The following is a 20,175-nucleotide window of genomic DNA, read 5'->3' on the forward strand; positions in this document are numbered from 1 at the left end:
TGTATACGTTGATAGAAATATAAAATGATGCAGCCACTATAAAAATTTTTTGTTTTTGAGAATGTGTCTTGCTACGTTGTCCAAGCTGGCATCAAACTCTGAGACTCAAGTGATCCTCTCACCTCAACCTCCTGGAGAGCTGGAACTATAGGCATGAACCACTGTGCTGGCTTGGAATATTTTTATTTTCCTCAAAAAATCAAAAATAGAATTACCATATGATCCAGCAATTCCATTTTTGGGTATATATCCAAAATAATTTAAATCAAAATCTTCAAGAGATATCTGCACTCTCTCATTCATTGCAGTACTATTCACAAAACAACCTAAATGTCCATCCATGGATTAATGGGTAAAGAAAATGTGGTCTACACATACAATGGAATATTATTCGGCCTTAAAAAAGAAGGGTATCTTTCTGAATGCAACATCATAGATGAACCTGCAGGATGTTATGTTAGGTGGAATAAGCCAGGTATAGAAGGACAATTATTGCATGATTCTACTTATATTAGGTATTTGAAATAGTCAAACTCATGGAAACAGAGACTAGAATGGTGGTTGCCAGGGGCTGGGAGGAGGCAGAAATGAGGAACTGCTGTCCAATGAGTATATAGTTTGAATTATGAAAAAATGAATAGGTTCTAGAGATCTGCTGTACAACATTGTGCCTACAGTTAATGATGCAGTATTATGCACTTAAACATTTATCAAGAAAGTAGATGCCATGTTGAGTGCTCTTTTCATAATGAAAGTACAGTAAAATGAAATGAAATATACAGCAGGCTTTACACACACTGCTTCACAGGCAAAAACTACTTAGGAAACAAAATGGAAGGTCCCCAGAGTCGTGAGGGAAGTAGGGTATGGTACAGGGTCAAAATGACAGTACCTGGAGCTCTCTGAGTGGTCAGGCACCAACCAGCAATACTCTCATGCCTTAATTATAGTTTACTGCTGAGATAATTGAGAATGAGAGCTCATATTTACTAACCAGGATATGAATAGACTGAGAACTTTAAATAACTTTCCTTTAATTCCATAAAAGTCTCCATTCTGTTTTAAAGTCTTTAGTACAGATTTTAGATGTAATAAACTGCTAAGATTTGAGCAACAACTATAAGCATAATAAATGGTTTGCTTTATGGGTGGTTTTACACTAATGCCTCTAATAATAATAACAATAGCAGTAACAAAAATGAGTTTAAGATGACAGGATTCTTAGGACTTCATTACTCAGAGCATAATCCCTAGAAAGCAGCAGTCATCATCTAACCCAGAAACTCCCAAGAGTTTGTTTAACACTTTAAAATGTATAATCTAAATTAAAGAAAACGCGAGTAAATGGTGTTGTTTCCCCTGAATTGAAGTAATATGGGATGTGTTGAAAGAATACATCAAAACATTTTTCACTGTCACCTAGCCTGATGACTGACATAGATTAATTACTACATAAATTTCCTCTTCCATCTAATACCGATAAACAGATTTATGGGACTTAAACCACAGTACACAGTTTTGTATTTTGTACGAAATGGATAATCACATTTTAAAACATGTGTAAGGCATATTTGCAAACTTGAAATGTCGTCTTCCATAAATATATGCTGAACGAATGAATTAATGAATAAAAATTCAGGCAAAAACTCAGGTATGGCTCAGTCATCTGAATGTTATTATCCAATGAAACAGGTCAAAGATTTTTTTTTTTTGGTTCATTTCTAGCCAATAAGACCAAGGTTCATTCACTTCACCTCTGTATAGAATCCTTTGTTGGGAGCTGCAAGGAGGCAGTAAGATGTATCACATCTAATCTTTTCCATAATTAGCCAAGTTAGTTGGTACTTCCCATAACTCTGATACCCATAGGCCCTTGCTATTTCTAGACTTGAGTGTCATTCAGAAATATGATTTAGGCAAGCATTAGGAAAGGTACACAGTTTTTCTAAAACACATCATCCAATCAATATTCTACTTGTAAAAGTCAACTACACACACTTCAGTAATGAGGTAAAAAAATGAAATTTATACATAACACTAACTTATATTTATAATAATAGACATACAGGTATTCTATTAAAGGAATTTTTTAATGTTTGACCAGTAAAAATTTCAATATCCCTTTTTATTAAGTTTAAGTTATTGTAATGAAATTAAACATGTGAAGGGAGACTAATATTCTCTTTTAAGAGAAGTAAGAATGAAATATCCATATAAAATACACTGCATTATTCTCTTTGTTTTAATGGCAAATAGAATCAAAAAGAATAACCCACTTTATTTAACGGAATATCTGTAAGTGTCCCACTTATTTATTTCTAATTTTAACCATAGAAAGTACTTGCATTTTTTGTTTAGGAAAGAAAGCCAAGATTTTATAAAGTAAAAATCTGCTTTGTGTGCCTTTCCAAATTAGAAGAGAAATGTATCATCTTAATACAGCAGATTCAGTTACTATAAAGACCTACTCCATCCAAAAAAATTGAGTGAAAGAAAAAGAAATTGACTTACTTGTTAAAGAGAAAAGATTGCCAAGGCTTGCAAACTTGTGAGGTGGTGAAATAACAAACTAAAGACTAGCCAATATGAGCTATTTTGTTTGACGTGCCTTCCATTTAATAAATGCTGTATCAATCTAGCTGTTTCTCTATTTTTAATCGTACATTTTGTTGTTGCTCTAAATTTAACCTTACCTTATACATTCTATAATGGATGTCCCTTAAATACATCAAATTTAACATGTTCCAAAGAAAACTCATAATCTCCTCATCTCCATCCACCTCACTCCTCCTGCTATGATCAATCTCTCCATTTTTGTTCATTGTGCATCATCTTCTACAGAACAGATGTGTCCTAACCCATTTTCCTAAACACATTTTTGTATACAAAATAATTTCCTTTTTTTTATTTCAAAAATCTATTCTGACAAACATTTGGCTTCAACCTGTAATTAAAAACTTAACCATACTTAATAGTTGCCTCAAAGAGCATCTCCTCTTTGTCAATGTGAGACTATTTACATTAATTTGCATGTAATTCAGTTTCATACTCATTCACTGGGGTATGAATATTAGTCAAATGGGCTATTAATTAATACAATCTTTATATATTCACTTATTAAAATGCACCACACAATTCCTAATTTATTGGGAGTTCTCACTAAATCTATGGGATGTAAATTTTGAAACAGCTGCAGCTGTTTATGCCATTGCTCTTGTTGTCCAATAGAGCCAAGTGGACATTCTTTTTTGTTGTTGTTCTTTCCTTGAGTAGAGTCGAAATTATAAATCTAACTTTCTCTGACATGTTGTCTAAAAGGATATCATCTTACCTTACTCAGTGTGAGCCCTAAAACTAGGAAATGTTTATCAATCTCTGATTGCAGATCAAGTTTAACTATCAAATACAGATTAACTTTTCAGTAAAAATTTTTTAAATATTCAGAGATAGATATCTTGATGTTGGATGACAGAGATCACTTGTGAAGAACTTTATTAAGTTTTATTTGTTGAAAAATACGTAATTTTTGGTGAACATCTATCATCCATTATGTTCCATGCTTTGTGACAACTGTTTTTATGTCCATTAAAACAGTCCTATAAAATAGGTACAAGTATCTCAATCTTATACATGTCAAAACTAAAGCACAGAGATGCTAAATAACTTGACTAAACAAGATATTGAAGGTGAAGTCTGAGATAGATTTTTAACTCCGAAGTGCATAAACTTTACCTCTGTATTATCTGTCTTCAAAGAGAATGATTTTAAAGATTAGGCTTTTTTATTTCAGAAGAAAATATTTTTACACAATTCTAGATTCTTAACAGTAATTTGAAGAAATGAATGTCTGATGATTCAAGAAAAGTGAGGTACATTTTAAAAGAAAAGTGACAGACAAAAAATGGATTTTTGAAAAATGAATAAAGCTGCTTTTTTTTTTTTTTTTTGATGGAGTCTTGCTCTGTTGCTCATGCTGGAGTGCAATGGTGCAATCTCAGCTCACTGCAATCTCCGCCTCTTGGATTCTAGTGATTCTCCTGCCTTGGTATCCTGAGTAGCTGGGATTACAGGCGCCCATCACCACACTCAGGTAATTTTTTGTATTTTTTAATAAAGATGGGGTTTTACCATGTTGGCCAGGCTGGTCTCAAACTCCTGACCTCAGGTGATCCACCCACCTTGGTCTCCCAAAGTGCTGGGATTAAAGGCATGAGCCACCGCTCATGGCCAAAGCTGGTTTTTAAAAGGGGTCATTGTACATTATTATCAAATTTCATTTGAATGTCAAAAATTCTGAGGCAAGAAGGAACTTGAGCCCAGGAGTTTGAGACCAGCCTGGACAAAATGGCAAGACCCCATCTTTACAAAAACAAAAATAAAATAACACTAGCCAGGCATGGTGGTGCACACCTATAGTTGTAGCTACTTGGGAAGCTAAGGTGGAAGGATTACTTGAGTACAGAGACAAGGTTACAACGAGGGAGGATCGTGCCACTGCACTCTAGCCTGGGCAAAAGAGCAAGACCCTGTCTCTAAAGAATAACGAATAAATAAATAAATAAATAAATAAATAGATAAATAAAGTCTGGACAAGCCTAAAATCAGTAATATTTGGGGAATATGCAAATAGTCTTTGCTTTATTTACTCAGTTATTGAAACTATATTCAAAAATAGGAAGTAAAACATGATTTAATATTATTTAGTTAAGTTAAACATGTTATAATAATTTGTAAATCCATGTATGTTAGTTAAATATATATTACTTTAAAATATAAATTAGTGTGGTTTGTAGCGGAGACCTGGTTTTTTTATCTTTGTAGTGTACCTACACCATCACAGAAAGGTTTGCCATCAGTCTCTAGATTAGGTGCAAATTCATTTAATGTGGTCCATCCTATTATCTAAAAGGTCATTCTGTTGTTTTCAGCCTTCATCTAAGACACTCTCAGATACTATTTCAGGAATTTATGAGAGCAAAATGATATAAGGTGCCAAAGTAGAAATAGGTGCTATGCTGCTTTACCTACATTGAGTTATTTTCTTCTCTCCAGGATCAGATATTAATGATAAATTCTCTAATGTCAAAAAATAAAACCTGGGTCATGTAAATTTTACACAATCAATGTCAGTCACTCAGCAACCATTGAGAATCTACAATGTTTAGAATGGAACACCTGACTTATAGAAAAAAAAGTAAACGATTGGTTTTGTAAAATGACACATACAATTTAAGGAAAAATAGGCTATCTATATTAGATAGTTAAAAGAAGATTATAAAATACTATAAGAGAGGAGAGAAATGGCTAGATTAATTTGAGGATTACCTAGTGTTAAAATAAGTCCAGATTTAAATCAAGTTTATTAATTCTGAAAAAATCACATCCTAAAGAAGTCATCAAATTGCCCCATAAATGTGGATAAAACTTCTGTAAGGTAATGAAAGCCCTAGAGAGTAATGTTCAACTCCATTTTCTAATTGGCAACAAATGTATAATATGGGTACACCAGAATATCTAATTAAAAAAATGGAAAAAAACAGGTAGTACCAAATGTTGGCAAAAATGCAGACAGCTGGGACACTCATACCAGCTGGTAAGTGTAAAAACTAGTACTGCAACAAGCACTTTAGAAAACTTAATGGCAGTTATGTAGAAATGGTGATCATATGCATACTCTATGATAGCAATTTCACTGTTAGATATATAACTAACAGAAATCTACACATATGTGTCAGAAGACATACATAAGAATGTTAGTAACAGCCCTGTCTACATTAGCCCTGAATTAAAATGAACCAAAATTTCCATCAATTGTAGAGTATTTCAATGATAATATAACCACACACTGGAATGAAAATGATGGAACTACTACTAAACATACAACCTAGATCTTACAAACATAATCATAAGTGAAAGAAATTAGACAAAAAATAACACATAAATTTTGATTCCACATAGATAAAATTAAAAACAGACAACAGTTAATCTATGGTGTTACAAATCAGTATATGGATTTCCTTTTGTTGGCAAGGGGGATGTTGATGGAGAGGAAATATGAAGAGAGCTTCTAGGGTGCCTATCTTATTGTACTTCTCAGTCTGAATAGTAGTTACAAGGGTATGTACACTCTGCTGTAATTTGTCCAGTGATACATGATGGTTTGTACATTTTTATACATGTGTGATACTTCAATAAAAATATCTGAAAAGCAACAACAGCAGTGGCAACAACAAAGCCCATTAACCACAAGAAATAATCATGTAAATTGTTTTCTTCAAATAAATGTGTTGTAAATAACTTCTCTCACTCTTTGGCATATATTTTTGTCTTCTTTTGATATACCCTAATTTTAGGTTTGTTTAATTTTTCAAATATGTCCTTTATGTTTAATATATTTGAGGAAATCTGCTTAAGAAATGCTTATCTACTCCAACATCTTATCAATGGGAATTTTATTTTTTTAATTGTCCAATTTAGATCTATAAGTAACCTGGAATTTATGTTTGTATATGATGTGATGTAGAAATCAAATTTTTATTTTTTCTATGTAGATATCAATTTATTCAGTATCATTTGTAGAAAAGATACTTCTTTGATAATGCAGTACATGGCACTTTTGTCACATGTCAAGAGTCCTTATATACGTAGGTGTGGATCTCAACTATTTTTGTTTGTTTTGTTTTTGTTTTGGAGCTCAATTTTTATTCTATTCCCTTGATCTACATTTATATCCTTGTACCAGTACTATACTGTTTTGTTTACTGACACTTTGTATTAATGTTGGATAGCTGGTGTAAATCATTCAAATTTGTTTTTCCGTAATATAATACTGACTAATTTTGGCCCATTGTATTTTTATATAAATTTTGAAATCAGCTTGCCAGTCTTTACCAAAAGAAAGCTAGCATTTTAATTTGGAATGCATTGAATCCATATATCAATTTTAGAGAAAACTCACAGCGTTACACTACTTATTCTTCTATTCCATGAGTAGGGTATATCCCCCTATCCATTTAGGTTATTTTTCATATTCCTCATATTTTACAGTGTAGAAATCATGTGTTTCTCATTATTTTTTTCCTAGATGTTGAACATTTATTATTCTATTGTCAATAGTATCATCTATTTAAATTGCATTTTCTAGTTGTTTTTATTTAATAGAAACATAATTGATTTTGCATATATACATTATATTTTATATATCAATTTCTCATAGCTCTTATGTTACATATTGTTTTATATTCAGCAAGTGTTACAAAGGTATTTATTAAGATTAGTAGTTTATCTGGATATTCTTTCACACTTAATAAGTATGCCCTCTGTGGATAATGATAGGTTTTATTTAATCCTTTCCAAACTTCCTTATTTTATTTATTTTTATTGCTTTATTACCCTTGCTCCAGCACAATGCTAAATAGAAATTACCATAAAAGACTTTGTGCACTTACTCCTAATCACTGAGGGCAAGACTATTTATGTGAATTAGTATTTGTAGATATTAACTTTTGAGAATTTAGCTGTCAATCCCAGTATGACAACTTGGAGGTGATGCATTTTTTTCTTCCTGCTTTAAGATTTTTCCTTTTGTCACTGGTTTTTCAGCAGTTTTATGATAATATAAGTGGGTGTGATTTTCTCTTATATTTATCCTGGTTGAAATTTATAGCACTTCTTATATCTATAAATATATACCTTTAATTCATTTTGAAAAATTCTTAGATAATATATATGCCTTGCCAATATCTTTTTAAAGATTGCTTTTGCCTCATGCTACTTCTATACACACATATTGAGAAGCCAATCACATGTATAATAGAATTTTCACCATGTGTTATGCACACTCTTCTGCATTTTCCTTTTTTCCTCTCTGTTTTTTAGCTTGGATATTTTCTATTAGTTTGTATAATCCTCTTAGATGGTTCTATCTAATCTTTCTTTCTGTTAAATCTATTTGTTGTGTTTCCAATTCACAGATTTTTAAGTTCTATAATTTCCTTGGACTATTTTTCTATTTTTTTATATTCTTTATAACATATCTAATTTCTTGACATTATTAATTCAATCATTTTAAAATTTCTGAAATATTTTATGAAAAAGTGTAGAAATTATTTTATGTTCTAGATGAAATATTATCTTCTTTCATAGAGAATTTGCTTTTGCTTTGGCCAGCAGCTAGTGTTGGGACAGAAAACCACTATCCCGTCAGTCTCTGGAGGCATTGGAAGCTGGGCTTCATTCTTTAGGAGAGGTTGTCTACTTCAGATTTATCCCTATCAGAGTTCATAACTTGGAGTTACAGCTGAAAGCCAGGGTTGTTTACCTACTTGATAGGCCTTGAACTCCAATTATCATCTTATTTTTGGTTAGGCTACTAAATTTCCTGCTCAGCATCTCATATTATCAGCTTTGTTCTCTGTTTCTCTTCTCCTGTTCTTAGCTAGTGTTTGCAAATTGCCAAAAACTTTGAGAAGAAAAGAGGTGCTAAATGCCAGAGCATCTCCCCCTTGCATTTTCTCCAGGATATTGGCCTTTGATGTCCCTTTTGCCTTAGTAGCTTTCCAATGTCTTAAATAAATGTGTAACACTTCTGGTTGTTTTAGGTGGGAAGTTTGTTCTGCAGTAAGCTTATCTGCCGTTACCAGAAATAGAAACTATTTTGTAATAGTAAAACAAATGTATACTTTTGTACTACAGTATTTAATACTTCAGAGAACAATTGGTACTTTCTGGATATTCTCAACCAGGAATATGTGGTTGAAACTGCACAGTTTTCTGGAGATGATTTAGGTTCTTCCCTTCTTACTCTAATTCTGTCACTGGTTGATCTTATCCACTCCACAAGCTTTAATCACAATTTCTATTCTGATGAATCCCAAATATTTACATGTAAAGAAATTATATCCCCTGAAGTATAGAACCATAAATCTAAATGCCAACTGGATATTGACACTAGGATAACTCACAGGTGCTTCAAAATTATATATACAAAGTTGAATTTCTCATCTTCTATCTACTCTTCCAAACAAAGCTACCTCATTATCCTTTATCCCCTAGCTCAGTGAGCATCCCCAGCTGTCAAGCAATATACCTGCTAATCATCCTCAGTTCTCCTTACTCTCTCATCCTCATATCTAATCTCTCACTAAGGCCTGATATTTCAACCTCATTATTATTTTTGGCATTCAACTTTTTCCATGTTTTGGTTACCAACTTGCTTTCTTGGAATTTTAAAACTGTCAATATTAATCTCCCTGCTTGCAACATAAAGACATATATTTTCCACATATTCCCCCTAAGTAATCTTTGAAAAATAGTAGTAGGATATTGCCATTCTGTTGCTTAAAATCCCTCAGTAATTTTGTAATTTTCCAATTCTCCACCGTCTGTAGGACAATATCCAAATGTTTTGACTGAATACACACACACACACACACACACACACACACATGCTCACACACGTTTTATGATTCATACTTTGAGTTTAATAGAAAGATAGAACATCTATAAGACAAAAACAGTTGTAGTCAGAGATTCTGGTATGCAAAGTAGGAGACAGAGCCAAGAACTAGAGGTATAACTTTGAATTATAATATTGGGTTGGTCTTCTATAGATGAGACATAAAGTTGTGAGAGTCAATAAGAACGGCTAAAGAAAGATAATGAAAGAACAAAAGACAAGTGGATTAAAGACAGATATGTGATGAAAGAGAAAAGCATTTCTACAGAAAAGACCCCCAAAATAAGTTCATTGCAGGTAGTAAGATGAACAGAAGTCAAACGTCTTGGGGAGGATCGGATTGGTTGCTTGTGTATGTTAATTAATGCAAAAAGGTCAAAAAGAAGGACTGACTTTATGGCCCTGTAGAGCTCTGAGAACAGGGTCAAAATCCAGATGCATTTCTAAGACATCACACTGGGAACGGGGACTTGTAATGAGTTATCTACAAAGTGTAAAAAGATGTGGGTAACCAAAAGGTTGTCATTTCCTCCAAAACAAATTTTTCTGAAGTGAAACTGTTAACTACCAGGTATAGCCATTAATAGAACTACAGACACTAAGACTATGGAATCTTCCGTCTTCCTAACCTTCTCCTCAGGCCAGCCTTAAAGGCCTGTGAAGATCTATTAATAACACTGCTGTTTTGTTCTCTGGCAGCTCTTGGTGCCAGAAGGCTTGGTGCCAATTTGTGGTTGAGCCCCTCCCTGGGAGAAACCATGCCACTCAGAGACAGCTGATAAGTCAAGCCTATTTTCCCACTTTCTTCACTGTATTTTTCCTGTCTGAAGAATTTGTTTATGGATTTGATTTCTATAGAGATAATAATCACAGGATTCAGTGGTATAGCATTCCTCTATGCATTTTCTCCCTGCACATTTGTTTGTGTGAAGATACTCTTTCTAAATCCCTTTCAAGACAAATTATTAATTGTGATATATTAATTATTCTTCACTGTACCTAACGGTTATCAACACTACAGAGGTGCCATTGGTTGACAAAAGTGAGAGCTTTTGTCAACATTAACATAATGAGCAAATGGCAATGAGAAAATATTTGTCCAATTAGAGATTTTTATATTTTCTTTTCTTGAGGAAATAAAAACCGAAACACATTTAAGATGTATTGCTGTTTGTGCATATGTGGTAAATTGCTTTTGTTTTTTTTTTGAAATGGAGTCTCCCTCTGTCACCCAGGCTGGAGCACAGTGGCGCGATCTTGGCTCACTGCAACCCCCGCCTCCCGGTTTCAAGCGATTCTCCCGCCTTAGCCTCCGGAGTAGCTGGGATTATAGGCGCATACCACCATGCCCAGCTAATTTTTGTATTTTTGTAGAGATGGGGTTTCACCATGTTGGCCAGGCCGGTCTTGAACTCCTGACCTCAGGTGATCCGCCTGCCTCATTCTCCCAAAGTGCTGGGATTACAGGTGTGAGCCACCGCGCCCGGCCAGTAAATAGTTTTAAAGTTTTATTTAATCCCAGCACTTTGGGAGGCCGAGGCGGGTGGATCACGAGGTCAGAAGATCTAGACCATCCTGGGGAGGCCGAGGCGGGTGGATCACGAGGTCAGAAGATCTAGACCATCCTGGCTAACACGGTGAATCCCCGTCTCTACTAAAAATACAAAAAAATTAGCCGGGCGCGGTGGCGGGGGCCTGTAGTCCCAACTACTCAGGAGGCTGAGGCAGGAGAATGGCGTGAACCTGGGAGGCGGAGCTTGCAGTGAGCCGAGATAGTGCCACTGCAGTTCGGCCTGGACGAAAGAGTGAGACTCCATCTCAAAAAAAAAAAAAAAAAAAAAAAAAAAAAGAGTTTTATTTATATTCATATTAGATAACCATTTGGGTAGCACATTTCACAACACAGATGCACTTCTTAAGAGCCCTCCATCCGTCAGCGTTGTAAGAAAGGAAGTGGCACGTTTGCATGTAGTTCTTCTGAGACGGAGATTTAGGGACAAGTTTGCCCAGGTGTGTAGGTGGAGAATGGGAGATTGACAGGCATATTGGCCCAGGAAGACAAGGGAGTAAAACTAGCAATAGAAAGAAGGAGGGCCAATGCCGTAACAGTGGGATGGAGTGAAAACAAGAAAAAGAAAAATGCCTCAGGATTTGGTGGAGAGTTTGTTTTACCTTTTTAAGATAACACTCCTGGTCAGCTTCCCAGATTCTGAAGTCTGGACACTGTAATGATTTTGGATGACTGCATTCCATGACCTGTTTCAAGGTAGGTTTTTTGAAAATAGAAGTTAAATATAGGCTTTCTTCCCTATGTATTCAGTTGCGTTTTTTTCTTTTTCATTTAGAAATGTTGTTTTATTTCACGTTCCCTTATTTATATTTAATTGAGAAGGTGTTGGCCATTTTATCCTTCTTTAAATATTATTTTCTATCTAGAAAATCCGACTTCAAATAAATATACTCAGTTCTACATTATAAAAAAATATTACAATGAATTTAATGCTTAAAACTCATTCCGGAAGTGACGATGCAAGCAGGTTCAAATGCTTTCACTGACACTTTGTGGCAAAGTGTGGAACTACAGTATATTTTTCCAAGTTGTTTTCCTGATACATTTTTTATGTGTATAATACGACAAATAACAATCAAGAAATTGTTATGCTATTTATTTATGTACTTATATGTAAATTAAACAACCAAGAAATCGCAAAGTGTTTTATTAAGATGATATCTAAACTGAAATATCACAACTTACTACAAATAATACTTTGTTTCAAAAATAATTTGAATTGCATATAAAAATCACAGTTGCTGTGATTAACATTGCATTGATATATTGGAACTAAGGTTTTTGGAAAAACTGTGTTTTCTTTCAATCTTTTAAAAAATACCATATTTATAAAATGAGTCATTAAGATTATCCCTGGGCATTTTCATTCTGTATTGAAGGTTTTTGAGGGACATCATTATTAGTTCAAAGTGTATTTCACATTTTGTAGTCTGTCTTATCATGGCAACTAATTTTTTTTCTTTTTTTTTTTTTGTGAGAGGGAGCCTCACTCTGTCGCCCAGGCTGGAGTGCAGTGGTGCAATCTCGGTTCACTGCAGCCTCCACCTCCCGGGTTCAAGCGATTCTCCTGCCTCAGCCTCCTGAGTAGCTGGGATTACAGGCTCCCGCCACCAAGCCCGACTAATTTTTGTATTTTTTAGTAGAGACAGGATTTCACCATGTTGGCCAGTCTGGTCTCGAACTCCTGATCTCAGGGGATCCACTCACCTCGGCCTCCCAAAGTGCTGAGATTACAGGCATGAGCCACCACTCCCAGTCGGCAACTAATTTTTAAAATTGTGGTAAAATATACATAATATGCAATTCAACAACTTAATCAGTTTTAAGTGTATAGTTCAATGACATTAAGTATATTCACCTTATAGTGCAACCATCGTCATCATCCACCTCCAGAACATTTAAAATTTTTTAAAACTGAAACTCTTTACTCATGGAACAATAATGTCTCCTTCCCCTCTTCTCCTAGCCCCTGGGGAAAAAAACATGTACTTTCTATCTGTCTGATATGATTGCTCTGAGTACCTCATATAAGAGGAATCATGTAATCATTGTCCCTTTCTGTTTTTACCTTATTTTAATATAACCAAAACTAAATAAATAAGCAAATTCTTAAAATAAAATTGATATATTTAGTACAGATCCTTTTGAGACACTCAGTGGTCCACTAATTATGTACCATGTCCAATCACATCACAACATCATAAATTTTATAGTCAATTATTAGTTGGCATTTCAAGGCCCAAGTATATGTTTAATAAGAGACGCAATCTTACATATGCAGTTTACATGTTCTTAATCAAGTCTTAGCACCAGCATATCACCTTAGTTTACATTTGTCTAAGTGCAAGTATTGGTTTTGGAATGTAATTTTGCTCATATACAATCCGTAAGATACTAAAACAAAAGCTAGTTTATTTTAAGTGAAATAATGGCAAAGGCCGTTTTAAAAATATTGTATTATTTTCCCATTTGAAAATCAGTTTAGTCTTTAGCCCATAAAACAACAGGAAAATAACTTAAATCATAAAGACTATATCTGAATATTATTTAACATATTTTATAAAGACATCCTTCTCTGCTTCATGGCTGCAGATGTTTTCATGCAGCTTGAACCACTTTCCATGTCTTACGGAGAATGTGCAGGAGCTATATATCATCAGATTCTTTCAGAGAAAGAGCTGGTAAGACAAATGATAGTCTGAAAGATAAAGGAAAAAAAGAATTGGTATCTTCTTGGCACCTCTGCATTTCAAAAATACTATTTCAATAAAGTCCATGTTAGAGGTGGAATTCAAGAATTCATTGAATCTGCATTCTTGCCTTCTGCTATCTTCTTTCGCCCTCATATGCTCAATTATTCCTCACTCCTGGTTAATGAAGGCAGGCTTTTAAATACAGACTAACCTTAAATTGACTTCAATATTGGTGTTTAATGGTTATTCACAAAACTGATTTAAAATGTGGTATCAAGTTCAGGTCCTGGGATTTACCAAAGTTCATCAGAGGACAGTACATGGCGAATTGAGAACCATAGCCTACTTTATGTCTAAGAGAATATTGACAAACAGCTAAGTTCTCTGTGAGCTCTCAGATTTCACTCAAAAGAAATGAAGAAAGTAAATTCTCTGTTTAGCCTTTGGGTCTTTTTTCTCCTTTTAAAGAATTTGCTCATGGGAAAATATACCATACCAATGGCAGCAACATACTATAAGTTTATGAGCAAATCAATTCCATACATAGTTACTGCAGAGTATTACAGGCAGTATTTTTGTTGGGAGAAAAGCAGCAGAAACTTAGCAAAGTAAGGGAAAGAGAAAAAGCAGCTTATAATGATAAAGAGCCTTTGTGCCAGTAGACAGATAAGAAAAAAATACAAAAGAAATCCATAATGATCCACAATAATTTTAGAATGCAATTTATGGCCATGAAGGGTACAACATGTGATTGGGTATCAAAGAAGAAAGAAGCCATGTTAATTTAGGCTAATTAAAAGATATTTTGTGAAGCAGAAAGTTTTTTATTTGGTTGGTTGATCAGTTGATTTTGGATAGTTTTGGGTACTATCTAATTAATTAAAAAGCTACTGAAATGGAGTATCAACCATTTCCAGACAGAGGAATGGCATGAGTGATGGTCTGGGCATGGAATATGTTTGATACACAGTGAAATATCAAATTCACTCTGATGTTCTGTGTATTTTACAGGAAACATTATAAGGGATAAAGGGCAAAAATTCAACAGAAACCCAGTTACTATTGGCCATCTGAGAATTTTGTACTGTCCAGGAGAAAAGAGAGCTCTCATTGAAATGGAAGAGTTAATACAAGACATTGTGCTTGTCTGTACTCCTACGTATTTTATCCATTAAAGGAATTAATGGATTTTATCCATTTTATGACATTTATTTTATTATTTTATGACATTTATCCATTAATGATATTAATGGATAAAATATATAGGAGTACAGACAGGCACAATGCATGGGGAAACTATTAGGAGGTCACTGCAATACTCTAGCTAATGGTTACAACAATCTGACATTGGGTATTTGCAACAGGAATAGAAAGAATATAATAGAGGAAAGAGATATTTTGGAGATTTCAAGCATAATTAATGGAAGAAAATGGAAGCTTATTATACTTCAGAGAAGCACAAAGTCCAGTGATAAGTTTAAGTTGTATAAATTTAGTGTGCTCTCAGGAGAAGGTGATGTTTACTTGTACTTTTAGAACCTTGCACGGGTGAGTGGGTTACTGAATAAACAAATAAATGTTTGTGTAACACAAATTTAGAGGATGTGCAGTTGTAGATATATATGTAGTTCTGAATAGTCCATTTAAAGACAGATACTAGGTTTTCTTCCAGGGTTTCTAGAGTTTTGGTTCTTACATTTAAGTCTTTAATCCATCTTCAGTTGCTATTTGTATATGGTGAGAGACATGGTTTTAGTTTTGTTCTTCCACATATGGCTAATCCAATTTTCCCAGCACCATTTATTGAGTAAGGTGTCCTTCCCCAGTGTCTCTTTTTGTTGACTTTGTTGAAGATAAATTGCCCGTAGGTATGTGGTTTTATTTCTGGGTTTTCTATTATGTTCTATTGATCTATATGTCTATTTTTATACTATTAATAGTATCATGCTGTTTTGGTTACTATAGCCTTATAGCATAATTTGAAGTCAGTTAATATGATACCCACAGCTATGTTCATTTTGCTTACGATTCATTTGACTATTTGGGCATAGCCACAGTCTTTAAATATTTGATGGACATAATGTGAAAATCACACTTAAGATATTTTTAAATGGCACAGTAATATTATCTATCACAAACTCAAAATTCAAATGTATCCAGTTGTCTCAATAGCTTTCTTTATAAATATCTTTTTTTTTCTTTTTATTTCTTCTTAGGATTGAAAGGTAAATATCCTAGCATCTACACAAGGTTCCATCTACGATGGAACCGATATACATATACACACACACACATAGGAATACATGTATGTATACAAATATACACATACAATACATAGGAAAATTATATATATATATATATATATATCTTCCCCCAAAAGTGTGCCTTGGCTTTTAAAAAAGCTTACAAGATCTCAAACTGTCTTAATAGACTGACAGTAACCAAATCAATCATCCTTCTCATTGCTGCTCTGAGTAGATTGCACCTGGAGAAATGATTGCAGTTATGGATAGCTCACTTAGAGGTATTACTGATAATCTGAAGTGTGTTCAGGATAAAATAACCAGGGTGATGGGGAATGAAAAGCCCATAAGTTTCACATGATGGATTCTGATTATCTTTAGGCTGGAGAAGCATAGGCTAGGGAAGTGGGCATAGCTATTGTTGTTAAATACTTGAATGAATGCCTTTATGATTTGAATTTTGTTTCTCCAAAAAGATATGATTAAGTCCTAATGATCATTACTCAGAATGTGACCTTATTTGGAAATGGGGTCATTGCAGATGTAATTTGATATGGTAAAGTCATATTGCAGTATGGTGGGCCTTTAATCCAATATGACTGGGATCCTTATACGATGATGGGCACGTGAAGATAGAAACACAGTAGACTGTCATGCACTGACAAAGGCAGAAATTGGAGTTATACTGCTGCAAGCCAAAGAGCACCAAAGATGGCCTGAAAACCACAAGAAAATAGGAAGAGACTAAGAAGAATTTTACTACAGCTTTCAGAGAGAGGACAGCCCTGCTGACACCTTGATTTGAGAGTTCTAGCTCCAGAACTGAGACAATAAGTTTGTATTGTTTTAAGACACCAGGCTTATGGTACTTTGTTACAGCAGCCCTAGAAAACAAATACAATGTACATAAATAGGTAAAGCTTATTTGTTCAGTTCCAAGAAATAATTAGGATCTAGTAAGCAGAAATGAAGGGAAAACAGAACATGAACAAGAACTTGCTAGTAATTAAAGCCACTGCAAAATGAACTCAAGGGCTCCAGCAGGTTTTAAATTACCTAGTATTATAAATGTTCAAGCAGGATGAATCAGAGATGGTGCAGAGGTGATTATTCATGCATCAGATGGAAGGTTAGACTGAATAATCTCCAAGTGAAAAAATTATATGATCCTATCTTAAAGCCCTGTCAAATAGAGGTTGGTAGCTTCCTTTTCATTTTCTGCTTCAATCAAGAGGATATATGGATGATATAGCTTAGTGGATAACACTTAAATTCAAGATCTGGTACTTAGTTTTACTTTTACTTACTCTAGTACTTAATTTTTCTTAGGTAGGCCCCTTAACTTCTCTCTCCTTATTTTCCCACCTGTTAAACAGAGATATTAATACTATTCACTTCCTAGTGTTATTATGATGACTCTAGTTAATAATTTAAAAAATGCTTAGAACAAGGCACAGCACATAGTAATGACTAAAGAAAGAAGTGCTTTTGAACATGTATTTGCTCTACTATTGTCTAGATTGTCTAGATATAATGCATTAAGTCTTCCCACCAGTGCCATTCCTCGTGTCCAAAATACAGTTAAAAGATTAGAAATAATTGCATGTTTTCTAAGAGTCTTGTGCATTTTTCTAGATCCAATATTGTACTATTTGGACAATTTATTGACCAAGTACCAGAAATATAATATTTTTGCCAATTTTCTCATAACAAACTGTGATAATGTGTTTGTCAACTGCTAGGATGGGTTTATGTGTGTGTGTGAATATGTGTGTGTGTGTTTCAAGTGTTTATAGAAAATAAATCACTCAATGGCATAATTTTCAAACAATAAAGACTACAGTTACCCTGATTAAGGTTCACCTGAGTTTTGGATGTTACCACGTGAGACTTAGAGAACGATGTGAAGTTTTCAAAATTAAATCCTCTGAAATCCAGGTATCTTGTTAAATTGACATCTGTTGGTAGCTGACAGCCAATTTCAGCTTCAGGAACTAGTAAGAACATTTTCCAGCTTATGAAACTATTAATAAATGTTACATAATTTTCAAAAGATCCTCATTCAGTGATTCAAATTTAACAAAATTAGGTTTTATTTATTCACTATATAAAGATACTAATCCCTGCATTATTTGGGTGCATGGGTGACAGCTCTGACAGGTTTGTGATGCCCCAGACAAATTCAGTAACTTTCAGTGAAGCCAACCCATGAATAGATGTGATGGCAGTGTGTACACCTATATAATTCCAGAGCTAGTGATTATGTAACTTTTATATACGTCAGACTGAGGGAAGATAGGTAATGGAGGAACTGGGTGTTCTTTCAGTAAAGAGCAACTGAATGAGACAGTATATCTTTTGAACTGGGGATATACTACAAGGCACTGAGGGAGGCTGGCTATGAAAATATTGAAAAATATGTTTGATTGCAGGTGATGTTTAGAGGCCCTAAGGTAATAGAAAGGAGACAAAATTGAGTGTTTGGAACTTATATGTACTTTATTACAGTACTGTCATTTTCACCAAAGAAGGCAACCCATGTGGTGAAAAGACCACAAGTATTGGAGCTAAAGCCAAGTTATAGCTATAGTTTTATATTTTGTGAGACCATATGTCCTCAGACAAGTTTTGTGAGTTAATTTCCTGTGTCTCAGCTTCGTCTTTTATAAAATGTGGGTAATATCATTGTCCCTTAAGATTGTTGTCAGCATTAAACAACATATGTATATGAACCATCTAGCTCAGTATTTGGCAATGGTAGGAGCTGAATAATTGTTGGCTCTTACCTTAAAAAAATTATTTGTTAGAAGTTCCAAATGCAGGGTTCAGGAGCAGATATGGGTCAAGGTCATGGATGAGGCAAACACTACAATTCAATAACAATTGTTAGTTCTTAATTTATCTTAACTCAGCAACCGTTTCTGGAGACTCTACTACATATTGAGTACTGAGGGAATAGAAAGATGAATCAAAGACCATTTTAAAATGTCTGGCACTTGCAATTCAAAATCAAGTAAAAATAAATACAGCCTTATGATTTATTGAGAAATGTCATGCAAGGTAAATGAACTGATTTGAAGCATGTACTTAGCATTCACACAGATTGACAGATTCAGTGAAAACACGGCACAGCCTTCAATTATTTTTCCTTTTAAATACATATTTGTGGACTTTATAGAAATACTGACAGTGTTTCCTCACCAATACCTATTTTCTTTGTTGAGTGACTATTCCTTTTTGTTTTCAAATTAGTTTGTGTGGCAGTGTGGAAGAATCACCACATGAGGACGGTAACCAACTACTTCATAGTCAATCTTTCTCTGGCTGATGTGCTTGTGACCATTACCTGCCTTCCAGCCACACTGGTCGTGGATATCACTGAAACCTGGTTTTTTGGACAGTCCCTTTGCAAAGTGATACCTTATCTACAGGTAATTGTTTTTTATGCTTTTTTGAAGCTACTAAAAAATGTTCAGCCATAGCGATGGTTCTTACGGTAAATTAACTAGTGAGTTGAGAAATATATTTGCCTAAGGCATTGGCAAACTGAAAGAAAATAATACTTGAGAATTTCTGGAGAAATAAGTTAAGTTCTGGGTAAAAATTAAGCAACGAACTGCCAAATCATCATTAGATGCTGCACAAACATTTTTGCACAACTTTTTTGATTCCTAATTTGATTCCAAAAGTTTGATTTTACACAAACTTCTTTTGATTCTAAATTTGATTCCAAAAGTTTGATTTTGCACAAACTTTTTTGATTCCTAATTTCCCCATTGTTAAATAAGAAACTTGAACCAATTAATGATTTAACCAATTAATGATATCCCCAAACCAATTATTGATCTTCCTCTTGAACCAATTAATGAACTTCCAGTCCAAATCATTGAGGATATTTGTTTTTACAAGTGATTTTCTTTTATACTGAAGAATTAAGACCTACTTGGTAAAATCAGTGCCATGAACAGGTTTTAGTGTAGATTCTAATTCAAACTACTGGATTTGGAATCTCCGTTCTGCCATTCACCAATTGTGTGCTATCAAGCCAAGTAGTTGTAATTCACTTATTTAAAAGAATAATTTTAATGAGATCTACCTCATATGGTTGCTGTGATCATTTACTTACATAATTCATGTAAGTAACTTGGTGCAGTGATTACCCTCTGGAAGATGATGATCTTATAAAAACAGTATGTTCTCAATAAACATCAA

The 20,175-nt window shown here is 34.1% G+C and overlaps 1 protein-coding gene across 3 annotated transcripts in view; it reads left to right on the forward strand.

Moving 5' to 3' along the window:
• Positions 1-20,175, forward strand: part of HCRTR2 (hypocretin receptor 2) — a 272,193-nt gene that overhangs the window by 215,462 nt on the left and 36,556 nt on the right. For all 3 annotated transcript variants that reach the window (XM_024248679.3, XM_063724840.1, XM_024248680.3), the window contains exon 3: positions 19,216-19,394. In XM_024248679.3, coding sequence (XP_024104447.1) covers positions 19,216-19,394 — 179 coding nt within the window. The remainder of the gene's footprint in view (positions 1-19,215; positions 19,395-20,175) is intronic.

The sequence above is a fragment of the Pongo abelii genome, chromosome 5 (genome assembly GCF_028885655.2).
Source record: "Pongo abelii isolate AG06213 chromosome 5, NHGRI_mPonAbe1-v2.0_pri, whole genome shotgun sequence".
Lineage (NCBI taxonomy): Eukaryota > Metazoa > Chordata > Mammalia > Primates > Hominidae > Pongo > Pongo abelii.